This window comes from Molossus molossus, unplaced genomic scaffold (assembly GCF_014108415.1).
Source record: "Molossus molossus isolate mMolMol1 unplaced genomic scaffold, mMolMol1.p scaffold_m16_p_4, whole genome shotgun sequence".
Classification (NCBI taxonomy): domain Eukaryota; kingdom Metazoa; phylum Chordata; class Mammalia; order Chiroptera; family Molossidae; genus Molossus; species Molossus molossus.
In genome coordinates, this window is record NW_023425377.1 from 15,075,452 (window position 1) to 15,099,938 (window position 24,487).

Consider the following 24,487-nt stretch of genomic DNA (forward strand, 5'->3'; position numbering starts at 1 on the left):
GATGTTTGCTGATGTAACAGGGGAGACTGGTCAGTTTACCCAGTGTGTGTAAGTTGTCTTCCAGGTCAAAACAGTACTTTTGATGCCTTCTGATGTGCTGTGTCTACTCTGGGGAGGCACCGTCCTTTTTTGCTCTTTGCACATGTGTAGACAGTGTGATCTGCAGCTAATTTTTACATAGCCAGATTTTGTATTTAAATTTGCTTCTTTAGCCTATAGGTAGCCTGTGCTAAAGGGAAGCTGCTGAAACCTCACAGCAGTCCACAGCAGCTAAGCTGACTCACAAAGCTTAGTATTGTAACCTGTGAAATGGCAGTATAAAGAACAAAGCTAAAATTCCCTTTCTTTAGAAATAATCAAGTGCAGACTGATTACCTGAAGATGACAACCATTTTCTTTGTGTTGGAATTGGTCCAGATATACTTCAGAAATAACATGAGTGCTTCTGCTGGTTTAGAGTGGCAGTAAGTTGTTTTCTCAAAAAAAAAAAAAAAAAAAAAGGTCAAGTTTAACTGATTTAAAAGAAAAAAATCAGTGTGATCCCACAATCTATATAGGTCTTAATTTACACAAGGACATCACTTTTCTCATATAATTACTTGTGCTTAACTGCATTTTCTTCCTTTTCTTTACTATATTTCAGCACAAAGACATTAGCAGGCTGCTGGTTTCATGGACCTGTACCACAATGTCACAGAGAACACCAGAGCACCAGGATTGAATGAAAATTGGAGACTCAGATTTTTAAAGCTGCATTAAGAAGTAAATGTTCAGGCAGCGGTTAAAACCAACAGTCTCTAAAGAGGCACCTGCAAATTGTGCTATATTAAACCGAAGAAAAGGTATTAGGGGAATATTTTCTAAAATATATACTATTGCAATAAATTATGCATGAGATGAGGAGAAAAGTGATGTGAAATATGCACACAAAGAATTCATCTGAATTTGTGTACAGAGAATCACTGACAGGAACTTCTTTTGATTGTGAAGTTATCAGCACAGGCTTAAAGGCATGGGATGATGGCAGAAATGTTGAATTATCTTTCATACTAAAACTTTGTGCTTTCTCCAAGGTTTATATTACTCAGTTCAGATATGAGCACAGGTATTTCTAAAATGACTCGCCTATGAAACTGCAGTAGTCATACTTGCTGAGGCCAATGTCTCCCTGCAGGATGCTGGCAGAAATGATAGAAAAGATTTAACCTCACACTAAAAGGATGGCACGGTACCCCAGCCCACCCCCAAAATTTGGACCTTTTCTTTCTTTGATAAAGCAGGGTTGTATTACCTTGAATATGTTTGCTTGTTAGAACATTTTAAGATGTATTTATTTGCCACCAGTATTTAACATTTTGTGCACATTTTCATAAAAACATTCTTAACTTTTAAATTCTGAGTCAGAGTAGTATGCTAGTGTTGCTCTCAGAGTGAAAAGGTCTGCTCTGAGAGCTAGTTCTTAAATCCACTGAGCTGGAAAAGCCTTTTATTCCTATAGTTCTAGGTCTGAAAAGGAGACAAATCTGAATTCTGATGAGGCCCTCTCTCCACAGGGAGCCCCTCCTTCTCATCTCAGCGCAAGAAATTCTTATAGGTGCCAGGTGGGACTTGCCCCTGGGGAACAGACCCATAAAGATGGTGTCAAGCGTTTCATGAATAGAACATGAATTGTTTTTAATGGATACTGTAATGTTTTTCTTATCTTTGGAAAATACATATTATAAAAATAAACCTTAATTTTTCTTTTTTTCTTTTTATTGATTCTTATAGGGAGAGAGAACATTGACTGGCCGCCTCCTGCATGCCCCCCACTGGGGATTTGGCCCACAACCTGGGCATGTGCCCTGACTGGGAATTGAACTGGTGACCTTCTGGTGCATGGGTCGATCGATGCTCAACCACTTAATCACACCAGCCAGGCTTAATACTACGTTTTTAAGGCATTTTATATTTAATGGTGCCGTACTTTTAATAATAATAAAACTGAAGTTTTTTAGTGGCAATACTGATTTATTTTTTAAACCAGAAAGATATTACAAAAAAAGGAAAAAAAAAATGCCAAAAAGAATTCATTTGAAGCTACATAACAGATAACTGAGCATTTGGCTTAAGTGTTCAAACTTTCCATAATCTCACTGTATAAATTTGGAATTGCTCCCCACTCAGGATTAGTAAAAGGTTCTGGGTGAGCGTTTTAGAACTTTTAATATACCTGACTAAGGATTTGTTTTACAAATCCAGAAGAAAAGGTAGGCAGTCTTGCTTCTGTGAGTTTAATGCAAATTCTAATTACACTGTACGTAATTAAAAGTTTTGATTGCATTCTAAAGTATCATGAAGTCATTATACATGTGATGAAATCTGAAAAAGTCAGCTCAGGAACTATGCCAGCAGGGAGTCTGAAGGTAACATGTCTCAGTGGCACCCAACTCTGTCCATCCTGTCCTTTAGCTGTATTAACACCAGCAGTACCTTTCAGGGTCCCTTCAAGAACCAGACAACTCCCAAGCCATGGGGGGGTTGTATAATTAAGACTTTTAATTAACCTTTAGCATTATTTGTGCAGAGTGGTGGAAATGACCAAGGAATAATATAAAGGTAAAAGAATGGAGAGAGAGGAGGTTTTAAGTATCTTTTTCTCATGACAAATTCTCTAAAGGTCTTTTGTTACAAACCAGATTTTCATGGAAAAAAAAAAAAAGGAACTTGGTGGTATTTAAAATCTAGATATACCATGTTGCTATTTCACTGTCATTGCTTTAGTTGCTTAATATTTAAGCTTTGCTTCATGCTACCTTTGTCTGTATTTCAAATCTTCAGAAGCCTATTTCATTTTGTAGACTTGAATGACAAAATTGTTTCTCATCTAAAGTATGCTGAGACATAAATGTTAAAAGAATGTTGTGTAACTTTTATCTAATAAAGTCTTGATATTTTTAAAATTTTATTTAAAAACTGTTTACTTTTTAGGAGTTAGGTTTTAAAGGTTATTAACTATTAAAACCCAACCACTAGTTATCCTTTAGGGAGCTGTTTTAAGTAGTAGTGCTCCCTTAAGAGAACTGTAGGTTCTTTCTTTTTTTTTTTATCCTCATCCGAGGACACCGGTCCATTTTTTTGTCCAGATAGAGTGGGAGGAACATCGACGTGAAAGGGATACATCTAGTGGTCACCATCCTCACGACCCATCCAGGGCCGGGGACAAACTGCAACTGAGGTACACGCCTTTAGCAGGAACCGAACCCGGGTCTCTCTGTACCGTAGGCCGATGCTCCAACCGCTGAGCCAAATTGACCAGGGCAAACTGTAGGTTCTTAATCACTGGGACGTTTGATGGGACTTCTTTATGTCTAAGGCTGGAAGCATGTGAACCATTAGGACCCTGTGCACAAACATTTGTTTTCTGATGGAAATAACTTACCCTTCAGAGTTGGGTGTGATTGAACAAATATCTACTGGTGGGTTTTTTGTTTGTTTAAGGAGTCCTTCCCTTATGGATAACTGGTTGCTTCTTTAAAAGCCCAGCACAATCAATGTGAAAGTGAGGTCAAGGGCTTGACCAGAAACACTCAGTTGTTAGGAAAAAATTAGCCTCTTAAAACTTACCAGATAGTTGAGGTTTTTCAGCACTGACCCAAAAACTTAGGTCAGTCTTTTTTTTTTCCATTTGTGTAAAGTGATCCTTTGGAAGGCTGCCAGTTTTTCCAGATATACATGGAGTCTTTAATTGCAAACATTCTCCCATTTCAGCTTATCTAAATGAGTATAGAAAGGAGGCCACTGGAATCTGGCAATATCTTTTCTTCCTCAGGTTTCCACTAACGATAAGGGAGCTAGAGAGAACCAGGGAAGGTAAACAAGCTCATTATCTGAAATGCCTAGATGAGATCCCCCCTCCCTTATTCCATGGTACCACACCTGATGGTGTACCTATGCCAGTATGTTTATAGACACGGTTCCTCCTACAAGGGGATGAGTGATGAAACTCATGGATACACTTAGGATCTTTTTGGTGCTGTCTTCAGATAAGAACGTAAGTTTGGAATCACACATGGATGGTACCAGCACCTCCCTGGTCATGTGGGTTATGTCACTGCAAATATGCATGTAGTTAGAAGCTATTTTACTGCTTTTATACCTGATAGCTCATTTCTCTCTTTCAAGTAATGATGCCTCCCTCAGTGCCCTGAATAGAGCATACTGTGTTTTTAAGCATATTTTTCTCTAGCGATGAGTGTCTTGCCAAATCTCTGCTTATTCACAATGAAATTTCATGGCCTAACAACTCCTTTGCTTAGATATTAAGAAGGTAGGTAACGAACCCGGGATGAAGGAAGATACAACTCAGCACTACTATCCCAGAAGATGGAGGAGCAGGTCAAACAGTGGCTAGGTCATTGTTCTTAAGAGTTAAGCATACTTCTGGGGTTAGCCCTTTCATCATTCCCTTGTGGGGCACACGAGAAGCTTCCGACATGAAGGAAGGAAAGTGAGTTGGTAGTATTAGGAGGAAGATGCTTCTCTAGTCCAAGCTCATTATCTGAAATGCCTAGAAGAGATCCCCATGGGTTCTAATATTAGTTCTATCAGCAATCTTCCTGACAGAGGAACCATGCAGTGGCCAAAATGAGGTGTGGGAAAGTGTCTGGCTCAACAAGCTCTTCATTTCCGATTTAGCCAAAACCCAAAGCATGGAGACCAGGGAATTTTCCCTGAGTGAAATAATCCTATAATCTTTTGTTTCTGAATTCTTTCTCAAGTTCAGCTCCTAACTCCCGTGGGTCCTGAGTCTAAGCAGAAACCTACCTGTACTCTAAAGAAGGTGAACTACATTAGCAACGTGAAGAGGTAGAGGGGGCCTGATGTGGCACAGCCTGGGCTTCAGTAAGACACAGAACCCCTTATAGAAGACAGTGACGGGGTCAATTCCTCACATGTTCCAACACAGCTGCTTTAACATCTGTATAAGATGATGGGCTGGAAAAGCTTTTGTAGCACAAGCTGTAACTCCAGCCTCTGATGCCAACTCTGCCAAATGGCAGAATCCAATCCAAGTGCTACACAGCCTTAGGAAGTTACCAGACCTTTCCTTCCAGTTGACTTCATGAGGCAAAGCTGCAAATAGCATATTCTATTTTGAGGCTATCAAACCGTCCCTATAAAACAGTCTTGTGGCCCTGGCCAGTTTGGCTCAGCGGTTAGAGCGTCGGCCTGCGGTCTGGAGAGACCCGGGTTCTGTTCCCGCTAAGGGCACGTACCTCGGTTGCAGTTTGTCCCCGGCCCTGGTTGGTTGTGCGGGTGGCAGCCACTCGATGTGTCCCTTTCACGTCGATGTTTCTCTCTCTCTCTTCCTCTCTCCCCCTCCTACTCTATCTGTACAAAAATGGAAAAATGTCCTCAGGTGAGGATAAAAAAATAAAAATAAAAAAATAAAACAGTCTTGTGTACTTGAGACCAAGTACCATGAAGAGCCCACCAAAGCATACATCCTTTCAAATGCACACAGTTCTCCCACATCACTCCATTCCCTGGCCTCCATGAGGACTTCTGTCTTTGCTTGAAGACTTTTACATTTGTAGACTTCTGACTTTCTAACATTTGGGGAGTTGAGGGGCACATGTGTGCCGAGGCAGCTGCCTGGCTGAGTCCAGATGGGGTGTTTGATATACACATCAGTCTGGCAGGGAACCAACCCCACAGAGGGAATTGTACCTTCAGATCTAGCACCTCCCATCTGAACTAAGTTTCCTGATTAGCCTTTGGGTAGGTTCCCTTAACATCTGCCATGATACCTGAGCTAGGCAGCCCAGTAGCTGACAGGCGCTCCCATCTAGGTAGGCCATATTTTTTGGCAGGCCACTGAGTCACGGCCACAGAGTGTTAGCTGTGGGCTTTCTTGACAGTGGGGCAGCAAGCCCTGCTTCAGCTAAGGGGAAAATGTGAGCCCCAGTTCCCCAAGCGAAAGGAAAAAGGAGGTAGGGAGTCCTGTTTTGGCTGACAACTTCACACTTGTGTGATGGAGCCTATTCCTAGCTGGCAGAAGGCTGCAACATTAGAAGAAAGTATTTTTGTTGTAGAATATCTCAAACCTTTCTAGAGGTACAGCAGTATAACAAACCCTACGTACCCATCACTAGTTCCAACAATTACAATGCATAGCCAGGAAGATTAGAATTTCTGATGCTTTGAAATATGAGAGTGGCCTCATCAGTTTTCACAAACTGATTTTATGACTAGTTTCTTTGATTGCCTGCCCCCCAAAACCCCCCAAGGGTTGTGAGCAGTTGTTCTGATATTCTATACAGTTATTTTAGCCACACCTCTTGGGCGGACTGGTAGCAAGTAATCCATTTCTCATTCCCGGTCTAGTGTGGGCTCGGCAGCTCACACACAACACAGGGACCAGAAATGATCACCCCCCTCTTCTGTACAGCTTTTAATTGTGCATTTCCCTGAAGGAACTTTCCAGCCACTTCTGGTAGAATGTGCACGAATATCCTTGTTTAAAGTATCCAGGTGATGAAAAGACTATGCCTGTGACTATTGCTGTGCAGAGGGACAGGCTGAAAGGGATGTTATCTCACTGAAATTGCTCCAAGGAGAATTTTCTAAGGTGGGGCTGTGTGCCAAGGAGAATTTGAGAAGGGAGGGATGAGGTAGGAGGTGAAAGGGAAGTGATCACTACCTTGCCTGTGGGCTCACAGGCTGCACCTGTGTGATGCTGCAGTTCTAGACTTTCCTTGATTGTACTTAGCTCTGGGGATCAGACACACAACTCCTACCAATACATCTTCAGTCAGGGTTACATTTAACACCTACTGCCTGCTCCCCATCCCAGGAATCTATTCTAACAGTAAAATGCATCCAAAAAGTCCCTATGTCTGCTCCTCCCGAATCTGGATTCTGGCTTGAAGACTGAAGTGTATTTCAGCAATGGTCTAGAGGTCAGCCCAGAGACCCAAGGAGCGCCAGAAATAACCACCAGGCCTAGCAACATTTCCAAGGGTGGTTCCTTACCTTCAGCTACACAAAGTACTGTCAGAAATGCTTGTCATTTATGGATTAAACAAACATTTGTGACTTCGACAATACCTGAGCAACTCTGAAGGTCCAAAGTGTGAGTCTTGTCATTTTACTGAAGCTCGGATGTGGGCCCAGGGTTGCCACGTTCAGGTCATTAATTAGTAGGTTCGGCCACTCCCCAGCCTCCACATCTCCGCCTGGTGTAATATTCTCTATTCCTATAAGCATAATAACGTGTAAGGCCATAGGATATTGGGGAGGGGTGTGTGTCATAGAGCAAGAGGATAGAAAAAAGCCAGTTGCTTGTGACAGAAGGGAAACATGTACAGAAAGTCAGTTCTTAGAAAAAGAGGTTGGGATTTAAGACTAGGATTAAATCATAGCTTGGATCCACGATGTGAAGACAATGAAATCACCCACAGTGCACCCGTACAGAGGGAACTACCAGCCGGGTGTGCATCGGTAGTAACAGTCTCAGTTTCCTGGGAAAGCTGGAGAGGTGGCTGAGATGAGACAGTGCGGACATACAGAGGACACCAGAGACAATGGAATGTGATCTGGGAGAAAGTGGGGAAGCTGAAAGGAGAGGACGGTCAATTTTTGAGTCTCAAGACAAATCCTTGCAAATACCCAAGATGCAAAAATGGAAGTTTAAAAACTAGAAGACATGCTCACAAGCCAGGCTGAATGCTCAAGGTCTGAGGACATTCTACACAGGGTGGGCTTGCCTGGCTTTAAGGGGCTCTTTGCAAACTCTTTAAGCTGCAATTACTGAATTCACTATTGAGAAGTCCTAGCTGAGCCCTCCACAGTGGCCAGAAATGCACACCTATCTGCACAAAAACACTACTGCACAGACCAGGGGAGTCTTGCTGTCTCCTGCCACATTCTTTGGAAAGTGAAAAATAGCACATAAACCTTCTAAGGTGACATTTGAATCACTTGCTGGATCTTAGAGTTTTGAGGAAGATGACTAGTTGCTAATTATCTTGAGATAACAGGTAATGGTTAGTGGCAAAGGAGACCTTTTAAAACAGGCACTAAATAAAGAGCACAGAATCTGAACACAGACTGATGGTTCACACTGAGACCACTTCTTGAAGAATGCCCTTTCATACTCCCTACGTTTCTAGTACAGCCCAGGTGCTGGTGCTGTTCTGAACAGAAATAGGGCCCTTACCTTCTAGGAGTTCTTGGTCTCATCATGGAAGCAGACAGGGAATAGATCCTAGTATTAAAAAAAATACACATCTTTGAGTCTTCAAAAACATTCTAGAAGGAGATCCAAAATTATTTTGATCCATTGCTCTATTGTTGGAATAAGAATACATACACTGTGGTTACCTTAAAAGTAAATTTTGGCATATTATTTTTTTGGTTGGAGGAAGGCATCACAGAACTTTAAATTATACATCTTAGCAACAGTAGGCAAATACAGGCCACCTTCCTCCCTTGACACTACACCTACTTTTCAACCATTTCAAGGTTTTCCTACTGTCAAATGTTTTCCAAATTTTACCTGTTCTTCCATATTTTGGAAGCAGAGAATTAACACTGGTAGATAAAAACATTTTGGCTTAAGCAGTTGATTTCTTTCCTTTCTAGATGCATTATTTGGCCCACTCACTAGAAGCATTTAATGTGGGCCTTGTTTGGCATCCAGGAAGATTTCAGGAGGGTGGTGGTGGGGGAGGGGGAAGAAAAGGAGGGAGTAAAGGGAGGGGAGTAGAGGAAACAGAGGAGCCAGGCCTAAGAAACATTTCTATACCTGTAAGAATGGTAGTGTCTTAAGAAGGGTTGTTTCTAGGCAAACAAGTCTTATTTTCTCTTCCTTGGAGCTCAGCTAGTCATTCAGGAATCTCAGTCCAGACCTGTGCTTAATCTTAGCCATTGAGCTCAAGTCAAATCTGACCAGTTTGCAAAATATAGTCCATTTCATAATGTATTCACAGCAATAACTAAGGGATTATTCCCCCCCCCCCCTTTTTACTGTCCTTCTGTCATGAGTATGCAGAATCTCCCAGGCTTCATGATGTGATAGTGACAAACAGCACAAATGCCAATGAGAATCTTCTGCAAGCTTCACATTAAAGGGATTTACAAATGTGTAAAATGATGTCACTCTTATTAAAGTGTATTTTTGTTGGGCCCTGGTCTGGTAGCTCAGTTGGTTAGAGCACCGTCCCAATACTCCAAGGTTGTGGGTTCGATTCCCTGTCAGGAAATATACAAGAATCAACCAATGAATGCATAAATAATGGAAAGATAACAAATAGATGTCTCTCTTTCTCTCCCCTACCATCTGTCTCTAAAATCAATAAAAAACAAAATGTGCTTTTACTTTGGAAGATATTTTTCTAAAAATGTTATATTAACATGAAATGTACTTACTTTTAAAGAATTCACTATTTAGAAATTTCTCAGTTTTTTTGTTTTTGTTTTTTTTAACCTCACCCGAGGACTTTCCATTTTTGTACAGATAGAGTGGGAGGGAGAGAGAGAGGAAGAGAGAGAGAGAAACATCGATGCGAAAGGGACACATCGAGTGGCTGCCACCCGCACGACCATCCAGGGCCGGGGACAAACCGCAACCGAGGCACATGCCCTTAGCGGGAACCGAACCCGGGTCTCTCTGGACCGCAGGTGGACGCTCTAACCGCTGAGCCAAACCGGCCAGGGCGAAATCTCTCAGTTTTCATTACTAATGTAAATATCAACAGATAGGATCCACACGAGCCAAAACGCTCTTTAATGTGTGAGTGGGAAGGAGTCCGAGATCAAGACGCCAGGACCGCTCCAGCCCGACCCCGCCGTGCAGGGAGCTCCCCGCCGACGCGGCACCCCACCTTTCACACGCTTTCTGTACGGCTTGCGGGATTTCTCACTTTTTTGCGAAAATTAGATGCCAGATTTACCATAAAGAGAGCAAACCCAAATTAATCATGTTATTTCTCCCTCTCCCCTAGTAAATTCTATGAAGAATTTCACTTCAATCTGGGAGACAAGCTAGGCAAACCAGTCAATACTACACATCATTCTGCTCTCTACAGAGCAACCCAGGCTAGGGCTTTGAGGAACGGATCAAAGAACCAGCACAAGCCTTCCCCTGGGGAGTGGGACGATTGCACGTCACTTTCAGAACTACATGTGCTTCATTTCTGAGATGAAACACACATCACTGCCTTCGACACTGAAACCAGAACTGAAAGAAAGCTTTTCACCAGCATCAACCAATGAAAACAAAAGCCAAAAAACAACAACAAAAACACCCCACCTACCTTTGAAACCTCTGGGTTAACGTAGTCTAAAAGAATATGGTTTTGTTTTGGGATTCACATACCACCACTCCTGACTGAAGCTGTTTTAAGTTGACATTAAGATGCGTAGTCAAAACAAAAATAATTTCCTAAGTATCTGTGCAAACCAGAGAGGCCCAAAGCTTGTGAGGTGGTCTCTGAATTCCAGCACACGGCACAATGGTCAGCTTTTCAAGATCATCTTCGAGGAGCCAACTAAGACTTTGGACAGATTTGAGGAATCCAGTAACACTCAGTAACATTGCCTGAAACCAACACTGTTCCCCAGAACCAGAGAAGCCTTCTGCTTCAGCTTTTGTTACAGGGATAAAATTCACAACCCAGCTCAGACCGTCACAGAAAGCGTTTATTACCACAGGGGAAATCCGGAGCCCACCCCGGCAGCCTGGGCGGTGTGATCGGGAGCGGGGACAGCAGGCAGGGCCCCCATCAGTCGTGTCTGGGCAGTCTCGGACCAGCAGGTTGGCTTGGTCCAGGAGAGCTGGTGTCTGGGCTTGCCATGTTTGTATGGCCCAGGGAGGTCAGCCTTGACAGGCTTCCTCCTGGACAAAACAAAGGACAGCCAGAACTAGGGACAATAGCTGCATGGACACCACCTTAAAATGGAAATCGAATGAGGCTCATTACATCAGGAAGTGCACCTCACCTGACCGTAAAACACGAGGGAAAGGGGAGCGTTGGGCTCTACTGGATAGCTTATCTTGACATAAGATGCTTTTAGAACTTAAACATTGGCAGGGCCTTTCCCCTTGCTGAGAGCAAGCAGCACACAATTTATTAGTCAGCTTTAAAAGCTACTGTTATCTGTTATTATTTGGATTTTGAACAAAATTGATAGAGTAGGAGCCAGTAGAGGAATCCTGTTTGATCTGGAAATTTTCTGTGGAGAGTCCAAAAGGTCGGAGAACCAAGTTCCCAAGATCTTTTAGTTTACCTGCAATGTAAAAGCAAAAACACAAAATAAATACAGGAATAAACAGAAGCAGGAAGACTCCAACTGAGCTTGCCTTACTACTGAGTACAAAACAGAGAGAACCTCTTGGTGGTAGACCCCATTTCCCCCTCAGGAGTGCAGTCACTTCGGTGCCATCCACCCCAGATGACTGTGACGGAGCCTGGCTGGCTCCTAGGAGAGTGAAAAGCTTCCTGTCCAAACTGACCAGACCCACCAAAGGACACAGGCTCTGGCATGAGTGGTGGGCAAATCACCTGCTGCTCTCAAGGGAAAGACAACCCCTGCCAACCCCTGCCTGTCTGGCAGTGAGGACAGAGGTCCCTCCAAGTCTGTTCTCTATGAAACAGCAGCAGCCACCTGCTGAATCTAATTCCACTTAGCAGATTGCTACTAAACCTGAATTCAAACTCAAGAGCCTCTTGTTTTTCTACGTAAAGCCTCAACTTCCACACCAAACTCAGCACTTCTTGGGAAACGGGAGATCTCACTCATGGGCACAGGCCCATCAACCTCAGTAGTCCAGTCTCCTCTCCCCAAATTTCAGGCTTTATTAACCACCACATGACTTCCTGTCCTAAAGCCAGAACAGAGACACATGGTGTTACCAGGTGTTACCAAGATAGGTGCTGATTCTACACACGAGAGTTACGGAGTTTGTATGTTAAAAGTTGGAATTTCTAGGACATTTGAGAGATTTGTAGGACTTGTGGGTAAAGGGATGGAATGTTTGAAACCAGGAGTGTTTTGGAATATACTGGCTAGGATGAGTGAATAAACAGTTTCAACCCTTTCTAAACTGTTCTAATTTTTCTTACAGGTCTGCTTCCAATGGATATGAAAATGAGGGTAAAAAGGAAAGAAATCCCAATTACCAGAGGTACAGGGTCCTCCCACCTTACCCTTGTTAGCAGCTTTGCCCCTCTGAGGCCTCCCACCTTGAAGTAAAGCCCAGGTAAAGAACTTAAAGATATGTGGCCTTTACACGTCCAGGACTGTACTAATAACTCATGGAGAGAACTGGGGGTTTCAGTCTAAGATTTATTCTGCCGAGCATCACGGCACAGACCTTGTTCCTGCACACGGGGCAGCACAGGGCATGGCCACGGGTAGATGGATGCAGGGGCAGGAGACCACAACGAGCAGAGAAAAAACAGCATCCTCAGGAAGTGCCACCCAGAGCTCTGGCAGTCTGTCACGGCATCGAGCAGAGGACTGGGAGGAAACCAACCTTTAAAGAAACTCAATAAGCCTGGCTGATGTGACTCACTGGTTAGAGCATCAGCCCCGGCACTGAAGGATCATGGATTGGATTCCGGACTCCAGGCGGGGCACATACAGGAGGCACCCAACTGATGTGCCTCTCACATCAATGTTGGTCTCTCTCTCCCCACTGCCCTCCTTCCCTTCCACTCAAAAAAAAAAAATCAATGGAAAAAAATCCTCAAGTGAGGATTAATAACAACAACAACAACAACAACAACAACGCAGCCCCATAAAATGTCACTGCCGGCACAATACACGGCTCTTCTGACACAGAGTGAGTGAGCATGCATCTCAAGAGTCCCAGGAGGGCAGCTCCACTTGGAGGAGCCTCTGTTCGAGGGCCACCGCCTGGGTGGAGGGTTCACTGCAAGTCCCTCTCCAGGTAGGCAAGAGTGAGCAGTGTGTCCCCTGGGCAGGAAGGTAGGTGGGAGGGTGCATAACATCAGGTTTAGGTTCTCACAAGCTGACCCAGCAGTCTATGGTTCTTGTGCCATACGGAAGGCCACTGACGGTTTGAGAACTGAGCACTTGGGGTTGCTAATGCTGTGACACAGTGAAGAATGAACCACAAAAGGGGAGCCTGGAGGAGGCTCATACAGAAAGGTCATGCACCATTGTGGGAAAGGCCATTTATTCACTGAGCAAATGCCAGTGTCTACGATGTCGAGTGAAGCAGCTCTGAAACCACAGCAGGGCCACACACAAGGGAACAGCACAGAGCTTTTTGGTAGGACTAACAAGTTTTCAGTGTCTGAAAAGTTCAACTTTTGCTATTTAAGATGATGACAGAGAAGCACTTCCAGTAGAAATCATGCTCCTAAACAGCTACACAGTCACACACACATGGATTTCCTGCTCCTGTTTAGAGTCAGATTGGACACTCAGACTAAAGCAGCTTCCTGTGCCTAAGACAGGGTCATTTGCCAAACTAGGCTCTCTGCCACTTTCCACTGGCAGCCGAATCCCGCCCTCATCTGGGCAGTCATCAATTAGGTTTCCTTCTTGCCACCTGTAGCAAATCTGGCACCGCCAGTCAGCCCGAAAGTGTCCAAGTCTCATCTTTTAGACGAGATCCATGGCAAAGAGAGGAGTCCAAACTGCTTGTACTCAGACAGGAATGCTTATGACGAGATTAATGCTTGTCACTGGATCCAGTTCTGATAAACATTAACTTTGGTGCCTCCAAGCAACATTACATTATGGTAACGCAGTTGACTTACTATGCATAATTGCTCTTTGAAGATACTAACTGTGCAGTAGTTAGTTTACCCTGAGGAGCACCAGGGATGCCATTTGTTTTCATCTCCTTAAGACCACTGGGGTTTGATACACCACATTAACAACATAAAAGATAAAATTCATATGATCATATCAATAGATGCAGAAAAGCATTTGACAAGATACAACATCCACTTATGATTAAAACACTCAATAAAATGGGTACAGAATGAAAAGTGCCTCAACATAATAAAGGCCATACATGACAAATCCTCAGCTAACATCATACTCGGAACAAGACGAGGAGGTCCACTCATGCATGCCACTGCTCATCACAGGCACTGAAGCCCTAGGCAGGGCAAGCAGGCAGGAGAAAGAAATATAAGGCATCTAAACTGGGAGTGAAAAAGGAAAACTGTCACTACTTGCAGGTGACATAATTCTATATACACTAAAGACTCCACCAGAAAACTATTAGAACACAATAAACACAGTAAAGTTGCAGGATTCAAAACCAATATACAAAAATGCACTGCATTCCTATATAACAATGAAATATCAGGAAAGAAATGAAGAAAACAACCCCATTTATAATTGCAACAAAAAAGATAAAATGCCTAGAAATAAAAAAAGTAAAGGACCTACATGCTGAAAACTACAAGACATTGCTGAAAGAAACTGAAGAAGACACAAAGAAATGGAAAGATATTCCATGTTCATGGATTGGAAGAATTAACACTGCTAAAGTGGCCATATTACCTAAAACAATATACACATTTAATGCAATCCCCATCAAAATCCAAACGGCATTTTTCACAGAAACCGATCCCCCCCCAAATCCTCAAATTTGTATGGAGCCACAAAAGACCCCAAATAGCCAAAGAAATCTTGAGAAAAAAGAACAAAGCTGGAAGTATCACAACCCCTGACTTCAAACTATACTACAAAGCTACAATAATTAAAATGGCATGGTACTGACAGAAAGACACACAGACCAATGGAACAGAATTAAGAGCCCAGAAATAGCCCTGGCCGGTTTGGCTCAGCGGTTAGAGCGTCCGCCTGTGGTCCGGAGAGACCCGGGTTCGGTTCCCGCTAAGGGCACGTACCTCGGTTGCAGTTTGTCCCCGGCCCTGGTTGGTCGTGCGGGTGGCAGCCACTCGATGTGTCCCTTTCACATCGATGTTTCCCTCTCTCTCCCTTCCTCTCTCTCCCTCCCACTCTGTCTGTACAAAAAATGGAAAAATGTCCTCGGATGAGGATAAAAAAAAAAAAAAAAAAAAAAAAAAGAGCCCAGAAATAAACCCACATGTATATGGGCAATTAATTTTTGACAAAGGAGCCAGAAACATACAATGGAAAAAGAAAAGCCTCTTGAATAAATGGCGCTGGGAAAACTAGAAAGCTACATGCAAGACAATGAAACTAGACTTCTACCTGCCACCATATATAAAAGTTAACTCATAATGGATTAAAGACTTGAATATAAGACCTGAAACAATAAAATACTGACAAAAACATAGGTACTAAACTTATGGACCTTGGTCTCAGGGGGGTTTTTCTGAACTTGACCCTAGATGCAATGGACGTAAAAGCAAAAATGAATAAATGGGACTACATCAAACTAAAAAGCTTCTGCACAGCAAAAGAAACCATCAACAAAACAAAAAGGCAACCAACTAAATGGGAGAAGATACTTGCAAAAAGTAACTCCAATAAGGAAGTAATACCCAAAATATATAAAAAGTACCCATACAACTCAACAAAAATCTGAGTAAAAATGGTGTATAGCCTGAATAGACACTCTCCCAAGGAAGACATACAGATGGCCAACAGATATATGAAAAGATGCTAAATTTCACTAGTTATAAGGGAAAGGAAAATCAAAACCACAAAGAGATACTACCTCACACCTGTTAGAATGGCTATTATCAATGAGGTAAGAAATAAGTGATGGAGAAGATGTGGAGAAAAGGCAACTCTCTTTCACTGTTGGTGGGACTGTAAACTGGTACAGACACTATGGAAAACAGAATAGAGGGTCCTCAAAAAAATTAAGAGCTACTATATGACCCAGAAATCTCTCTTCTGAGTACCTGAAAATATTGAAAACACTTATTTGCAAACATGTAATATACCCCTATGTTCACTGAAGCATTATTCACAATATCTTTTGACCGAGGATTGGATAGAGAGGATGTGGTACATATATACAACAGAATACTACTCAGCCATAAAAAAGATGAAATATTGCCATTGGCAACAATAACATGGATGGATCTTGAAAATATCATGCTAGGTGAATTAAGTCAGACAGAAATGGACAAGAACCATATGATTTCACTCAAATGTGGGCTATAAAACAAAAAGCAACAAACAAATGAAACAAACAAGCTTCAAGGTACAGACAACAGAAAGGAAGTGGGGGGAGGGCAATGAGGATAAAGGGGGTCAAACACATGACAGAAGGATACTTGACTTTGGGTGGTGAGCACACAATGGAGTATACAGATGTTGTATTATCAAGTTACACACCTGAAACATATATATAATGTTAACTAATGTTCCCCCAATAACTTTAATTAAAGAAAGATCACTGGGCCCAGCCAGTGTGGCTCAGTGGATTGAGTGTTGTCCATGGACTGAGAGGTCCTGGTTTGATTCCTGATTCCTGGTCAGGACACTTGCCTAGGTTGCAGGCTCCATCCCGGGGAAAGAGGGGGTAAGGTGGGGGGGCTCACATGTGCAGGAGGCAGCCGGCTGATGTTTTTCTCTCTTTCCCTTCCTCTCTCTCTCTCAAAAAAATTAAAATAAAAGATCACTGGGGTTTGGGTGCAATGGAATAGGTCCTTTGGGACTTTCTCCTATTTAGAACCATAATGTATACAACTGAATCCTGACAGGGCATTTCCTCTCATGAGGCAGGGCACTAAGCCACACAGCTAACTTACTTTACTGAGCAAAAGGTAAATCAAGAGATCGCACAGAACCGAGGGGACGAAATTCACACCCTATTCAATTGCTCGTGTTAGCTCCTGGATAATAAGCCTTCGCAAGGATTGCCAAAGCAGGAATGATTCTAAGAGAAGCTGAGGAGCACAGCAATCAGGAAATGAACAAAAAGCAGGCACTGCAAATGGAAAGACAACTGCTGATTCCCACCAAGGGGACAACGGCAGTGAGAAACTGGTTGATGTGCCCATGCGGCCAGAGCACCGACCCTGCGTGGACAGTCTGTACCGACTGTTAGGCAGAGTGGCATGAAGAGAAATGTGAAAACTAGACTCTGGATCTCCAAACCCACAGGTTCGGCTTCAGTAGTTTTAAGAGACTAACAATTTTGAGTCTTTTCTTGTGAAGGTTGGTAAGGGAGCGGATTCTAGGACCCCAACTGCACACAGACCAGAGAAGCACATAACGCACAGGAAAACAGGGGAATGTGTTGAATCCTCACAATGACAACAAACAAGTGACTTCTAACTCCATATTTAGCTCTTGAATGTGACACCAGGTGGTCTTAATTCAGCTCATAAATGTGCACGCCTCAGGATGTTAGTGGCCAGGAGTGAACACCGAGTGACTTCAGGAATTAGGAGACCAGGAGTACATTCCAAGGAGGTGGAAGGAGTGATGGTACGAGTGGAAAACCTGGGCTGGACGATGAACAAGCCCATGTCTGTGCCACAGCAGCCGGGCAGGGGAGCAGCAGCAGGGCTAGTGAAAGAAAGGGAGGGTGACTGGGGCAGTGCCCCACCTGTGTCTCTGGTTCGTTTGGGGGAACACATGAGTTTCATGTCAGGGCTCTAGACTCTCGAGGTCAGGACAGGCACCTGGCAGCTCCTGGTTAAGGTGGGAAGAGCAGCATCTCATGGAATGGCTGAACTATAAGCTCTCCATGCTATTGGGTCCAATCTTGAGTAGGGAAATATCAGGCAGGTTATAAACAGAATATGCTGGCCAGGTCTCTGGCCAGGAACCTTTATTCCCCTTAGTCTAGGAGACTGTTCACGAGAGGGGTTCTCTGATTCCAACTGTAACATGCTCTGGCACACAAGAGAAGTACCTAAGACATGATCAAAAGAATCAACTTGCCCTACCTTCCACCACAGCCTCCTCCCACTATTTACTCCTAATTTCTGCCCTCTCACATCTTCTGAGAGAGACTCAATGAATTTTCGAAACAAAAATCCCCTTTGTTCTGCCATGGCACTGGCTGGCGGCGACTGCATCCTAATGAACTGAAACGTTTAGCTGTTCACTCAGTGAGGAAACTCAACTGTCTTCATGACACTCATGGTCTGAAATACAGGTTGGTGGGATCCCAGGTTGGGAACTGAATTGTGTTTGCATTCTTGAAGGCAGGGAAATTTTCCAAGAAAAATAAATGGCAGTTTGGTTTCTGAAAAGCTGACACCCTCTGTAAAACACAGTGGCCCTTCTGGAGTGAAAACAGCCAAGAGCTCACTACCCCATGGAACTTTTGCCCACAGCAAATACAGGGCCCGGAAGCCGTTTCTATTGTTTCTCCCTAGAGTGAATAAAAATACTGATGTCCCCACCCCCACTTCCCAGCTACTTCTGATCAAGAGAAAGTAAGGGAAGCAAACTTACCTAACATCTCTTCCTTTAGTCTTTCATTTCGTTCTTCAATTTGCTTAGGTAATCTCTGAGGGGAAAAGAGGAGAAATTGGCTGGTAAAAAAAACCCCTCAGCTTTATTTTGAATTTGAGAAACATTAAAAACTAATGTGAAAGTGAGATAAGGTTAAGTACAGATATGTGATATTAAAGAAAAAACCAAGTCTTTGTTTGTGGGTGAGCTACACAAAGATAGGAGTTTTATTTGGTTCACTGCTCTATGCCCAGTTCTTAACAGTGGCCCAAGAAAAACATCAATGAAAATGTCTAAAAGGATACTTACCAGAAGTTTACAGTGGTACGTATACTTAGGTGGTGGGATTATGGGTGATATTTATATTTTAATTTTTTTGCTCACTTATATTTTTTAACTTGAAAACCTTTCTTTATAGAATCTAATTTATTGAGAAAGGGTCAGAGAAATACTGGATGCCCCTAAACGATCACCTAGCTCAGTGATCTACCCAGGCACTACTGCACTTTGGACTAGGCAACTTTGCTGTGCGGCTGTCTCATGCACTGCAGGATGTTGAGATCGTCCCTGGCCTCAACCCAGTTAGATGCCAACAGCACCCTCCTGGTAATGACAGTGTCTCCAGACACTGCCAAATGTCTGTGGGAACCAAATCATCCCCGCTGAGACCCCAGATGAGAACCACTGATCTAGATTAGTCTTCTATGGCCACTTTTAGCTCCGTAATTGGCCCCAAGTACTCTGGGATTCCAGTAGTAACTCAGTTATAATAATTCAAAATAATATAAATTCTTTATGCACATAACAACTAGCATAAAAGACTTCCTTTCATAGAAGGCTTAAAACTAATATGATAAGGATAAAGGCTACCAAGAATCTGGCCAAGATTTTAAGTATTCCCTTTCCTCATGTCAAATTTAGTTATCTTACCACCATTCAGAGATATGTTAAAAGTCAAATAAAAGATCGAAACTGGTTTTAAATTGCTTATGTATTTTAATTATCCAAACCAGGCTGTCTCTCATTTCTAGATAAATAAAAGATCTGTTATTATAGAAGGAAGTATGTATACAAAATAGAGCAAAACAAAACTCAAACTACCTAGGACATTAATGTGGAAAGATCACTCAACATTTCTTATGTTTGCCCAGTGGAACAATCACTCTAAGAGATAAGTGGGAAACCCTGCAGAGCAGGGCCAGGCAGGAAATACACAGCAGTCAAGGGGTCGGTGGAGGGCAGTGTGAGTGGCGTGGCCAGCACTGGAACTGGAGAGATCTAGCCAGGTGCCATCGTGCAGGAGTTCAAGAGGAACGCAGTATGTCCACATCTTCCCATTTATTTTCTAAAGGAGTCTGCTTTGATTTTTATCTAGTAAAATTTTCCCATTTTTAAATGTTGGCAAGTGGCCTCAATTACAACGAACAAAAAGTTAGCTTAAACAAAACACGCTGTAGCTCTCCACCTCCTGTCTGCCGGCCTGTGATCTCCCTGCTGCACACTGTGGCTCAGGACAGACCTGTCCACCCTATCAGCTCTCTGAAGAGTCTGGTAGTGAAGACAGCTGTTAGTTAAAGCCAGGGTCTCTCAAACAGATGTGGACATCCATTACGTTGGGGCAGTAACGTATGCATGTCCAATTCAGCAGTCCCTTTTCAGAGCGTATGCTGCTCTGTGCATTAGGGACCATCACAGAGTGGTATTAAAGGTCAAGTACAAATCTGGGTTTGTTTTTTTTTAAATGGGAGAAAGCAATAACATTTAGCTAATTTACAAGTGACAAAAATATAACATTTAGAAGCAAAGGAATTTGTAGTGTCAGGGATAAGAAAAGTCATTTTAAGAAAGATAAGAAGGTTACTTTAAGATACATTCAACTGCAAATGTGTTGGGCATATGACAATCAATAGAAACTTGGTGAATGAATAAGAAAACTAGATATTTCTTACCAATACCACTAAGACTCACTTTGATCTGAGCTATACAACTACAGTGGACAAAAATTTCCTAGTCCAACAAAGAAGTAAAATTCTCATCAACCCTAAAGATGAAAGGCTTACAGGTAACACGTTGAGAATGGAGTTTAAATGGTACATGCTCATAGGGGGTCTGTGGCCACCACTTCCAAGTTGTCGCTCATATATTGCGATAGGTTCCTCAAAAGTATAGAAATGGAATGTAGTTGTGTCCTAAGGAAGATTTAAGATTCACTGAGGAGCAACACAAGGACAAGAAAAAACGAGGTGTTTACCATACAAGCTTCCCTTGCTTGGTGCACTGATGGGTCCTTTTCTAGAATGGATTTATAGTCTTCCAGGGCTTCATCAAGCTTGTCGGTGCTCTCGTACAACTCTGCTCGCCTCAGCAGGGCCCTGATGTAGCTGGGGTTTAGCTGAATGGCTGTAAAAGAAGAGATCATTATTACCGTGAGGAAAAGGGTCTAGACATACTAGGCTAAATCAGGTTTCTTTATTAATCATCCTCCAGGGTCTCAAAAGAAGAGTCATTTGCCAAAGACTATACCTGGGGCCAGCAAACTTTTTCTGTAAAGGGCAGGCTTGTAGAGATTTTAGGCTTTGCAGGGCAGACCGTCTCTGTCACAACTACTCAACTCTGCTATTGTAACAGGAAAGCAAGCAGACAGTGCTTGAACAAGAAAGAGTGGCTGTGTTCCCACAAACCTTTATTTATGGATGCTGAGATTTGAACTTTGTGTAAGTATCATGTGTCACGAAGTATTATTTCTCTTTGATTTTATTTCCAGCCACTGAAAAATGTAAAAACCACTCTTGGCTCATGGACTACAAAAGCAGGTGGCAGGCTGGTTTCGGCTGTGGCTGTCGTTCACGAAGCCCTGGCCCCCACCCTGAGTCCTAGTCTTCAGATGCGTGTCCTTCAGTTCAGAACAGGCCAGACAAAGAGCTCAAGTCCCCAGTGAGAGAGAGAGAACTGGAAGGTACAGATTCAAGGGTTGAGGGAAAACAGTCTGATGGCAGACTTTGCTATCATTCTTTTTTTTTTCTTTTTAAAAAAATTGATTTTAGAGAAAGGAAGGGAGAGAAGAGTTGGGGGAGAGAGAAAGAAGAGAGAGACAGAAACATTGATTGGTTCCCTCTTATTCCCACTCCAACTGGGGATCAAATCTGAAACATAGGTATATGTCTTGACTGGGAATTGAACTTGAGACCTTCTAGTACACAGGATGATGTTTCAACCAACCGAACCACACTGGCCAGGGCTCATTCTCGCTCTCTTTTTTTTAGGCCTCAATTACTGAGGTTACACCTTGACTACTGAGGTTACATTTTCAGCTAAACCCTCACAGTTCCTTCAAACTACTGCTCCAGCTCTTTCAGGTCATAATATTCTTTCCTTTATCCAATCACCACTGCCCCTCTAAGAATCCTTTGCCCAATGTGTTTTTTTTTTTAATCCTCACCTGAGGATATTTTTCCATTTTTTGTTCAGATAGAGTGGGAGGGAGAGAGAGAGAGAGGGAGAGAGAGAGAGAGAGAGAAAGGGACACATCGAGTGGCTGCCACCCGCACGACCAACCAGGGCCAGGGACAAATGCAACCGAAGTATGTGCCATCAGCGGGAACCGAACCCGGGTCTCTCTGGACCACAGGCCGATGCGCCAACCGCTGGACCAAACCGGCCAGGGCAAACAGCTTTTTTTGTTTTTGTTTTATCCTCACTCGAGGAAATTTTTCCATTTTTTGTTCAGATAGAGTGGGAGGGAGAGAGAGAGAGAAACATCGACGTGAAAGGGATACATCAAGTGGTTGCCATCTGCATGACCCAACCAGGACCGGGGACAAACTGCAACTGAGGGAACCGAACCCATGTCTCTCTGGACCGCAGGCCGACGCTTTAACTGCTGAGCCAAACCAGCCAGGGCTGCCCATGTTTTGATTTAAGGTAGGGGTGTGTGTATATGGGGACTGGAGAGGAAGCAGAGTCTGTTCTGGGCATCTCAGATAGGCGATGCCTACCAAGAAGAGATGCCTACTCTACAGTAAGATACAGGGCTCCAGACCACAGGGAAGAGCTGAAGTAAGAGACTGCAGCAAACAGGTGGTATTTAAAGTCTCCCAACTGGATAAGAAAACACAGGGGAAAAAAGAAGAGGGCCCTACATAGCACTAAGATCTAGGGATTTCCAAAATGTTGAGACTGGCTGAGAAGCCAGCAAAAGAGAAGCAGCAGCAGTCAACAAAATGGAGGAAATGCGGACTGATACACTATATTAGATGCCTTTCGGAGGCCAAGCAAGGTGAGGAAAGAGAAGCAACTACTGCACTGAGGAAGATGAGGTGGTCAGTGATCTTTACAAGACGGGTGTAGGTGAGAAGAGAAAGGGAGGAGGTCAAGGAGACAGCAAGTACAGACAATCTTTCACTGCAGAGGATCAGGGAAACGGTAGAGTGGTTGCACGGGGGACATGGTGCAGAAGGTTTACTGAGAACCCAAACCTCTTAACATTTCAACTTTATATGCTGCCAACCTACCCTTAGCCCAGTACATCACAGTCTTAAAAAACAACCCAATTACAGTATCATAATATCCATAGGATACACATTTCAATGACCTCTACTACATCTTTTAAAAAAACCAAACCCCTGCCCTGGCTGGTATGGCTCAGTTGCTAGAATGTCAGCCCATGCACTGAAGGGTTGGGGGTTTGATGTCCAGTCAAGGGCACGTACCTGGGTTGCAGGTTTGATCCTTGGCCCCCATCGGGGTGCATGAGGGAGGCAATCAATCAACGTGTCTCTCTCACATCGATATTTTTTTCTCTCTCTCCCCCTCCTTCCCTTCCACTCTCTCTAAAAATCAATGGGAAAAATATCCTCAAGAGAATTAACAAAAAATAAATAATATATAAATAATTGAACTTCTAATTTTAACCCAGATTCTGCCCCCTTCCCATCTCAACTAGCAAATAGCTTCTAATAATGCAAATATGTACTGAAGAGAAGTAACTTTTCCCACGATGACTTTATAAAAACCTCTAAAATAAACAAATCACTCTAACATGTGATTTTCATTCCCAATCCATGTGAAGAGAATCAACTTAACGCTTATTTATACCAACACTGAAAATCCTAAGGTGAGAGGCATTAAATATTGTCCTATATCATTAACAGTAACAAGCTCCAATATGACCCCAGAAATAAACTATTACGTCCTCTGCCAAGAAGATTTATGAACTGAGTGGGAACATGTATGTGTCAGGGGAGGGGAGGTGTCTGATACAAATGAGCCACACTGGTGTCAATGTATTCTGCCTATGGGTATAATGCCTGTAGCCCATAATGACTATGTATAAGCACATGGATATTGGTTTAACCAAATCCAAACACAAATCTGGAAAATACTGTCCCCCCCCACCCCCCAGGCTACAACTGGACATGATCTATTTCCTAGTGTATACCTTGCTAACCAAGCTTACAAGGCATTTTCTCATCATTTGGTTACAGAGAAAGAAACTCTGAAAATCAGCAGCTTGTTCCTAATTTGAACTTTTCAAAGTCATACATCACACACAGATTAAGGTTAAACACCTTCTTCCAAATGAAATGTTACATTCAGAATTAGTTCCAGCCTAAGATATAATAGATGAGAAGTAATTAACTAGATCCTAATGTAGTAACAGTTTCATTCAGATACTATAAATAAATACCAAGCACAAAGGAAAAAAAAAAGCCCTAGTAGAGAGGGTAATGAATTAATGTAAAGAAAAAAACAGAAGAGGGAACTCATGCTTAGTCTGAGAGTTGGACTAGACAACATAAGATTCTTTCTAACCCTACGGTTTTCTCAAAGAAATTGTTATCCAATGAGAAAAAAACAAACAGAGTAATACAAATTACAAAGAGTAATAATTAGCTAGAAAAACTCATGAGCAGCAGGATGCAAGGAAAAGTGATTATGTCTGTTCTCCACACCAAGCTGGTTAGAAAGGCAAGAAAAAATGTCTGACACGTCAGGAAATATCTGAAACAAAACAAAACAAAACAAAAAATAGTGATCCTAAGTCTGGGTGTCTCTGAAAGCTGGTGGGATGAAAAGACTCTGAGAGAAGTCAGATAACAGA

At 42.9% G+C, this 24,487-nt stretch overlaps 2 protein-coding genes across 7 annotated transcripts in view; one reads left to right on the forward strand and one right to left on the reverse strand.

Annotated features, from left to right (window-relative positions):
- PWWP2A (PWWP domain containing 2A) overlaps positions 1–12,157 on the forward strand; it is a 43,006-nt gene extending 30,849 nt beyond the window's left edge. Inside the window, exons 4-5 of one of the 3 annotated variants that reach the window (XR_004962007.1) lie at positions 644–842; positions 12,113–12,157. Coding sequence is in view for 2 of the 3 variants with exons in the window: in XM_036281663.1 (XP_036137556.1) it covers positions 644–657 (14 nt within the window). In the remaining variant the exon portion in view is untranslated. Of the gene's footprint in view, positions 1–643; positions 1,665–12,112 lie in introns of those variants that run through there. The other 2 variants (XM_036281663.1, XM_036281661.1) reach the window with 2 other exon arrangements.
- Positions 3,607–24,487, reverse strand: part of TTC1 (tetratricopeptide repeat domain 1) — a 47,059-nt gene continuing 26,178 nt past the window's right edge. The window contains exons 6-10 of one of the 4 annotated variants that reach the window (XR_004962008.1): positions 20,639–20,787; positions 18,388–18,442; positions 8,204–8,251; positions 7,093–7,241; positions 3,607–3,833 (exon numbers count right to left, since the gene is read on the reverse strand). Coding sequence is in view for 3 of the 4 variants with exons in the window: in XM_036281666.1 (XP_036137559.1) it covers positions 11,141–11,274; positions 18,388–18,442; positions 20,639–20,787 (338 nt within the window). In the remaining variant the exon portion in view is untranslated. Of the gene's footprint in view, positions 3,834–7,092; positions 7,242–8,203; positions 8,252–10,986; positions 11,275–18,387; positions 18,443–20,638; positions 20,788–24,487 lie in introns of those variants that run through there. The other 3 variants (XM_036281668.1, XM_036281667.1, XM_036281666.1) reach the window with 3 other exon arrangements.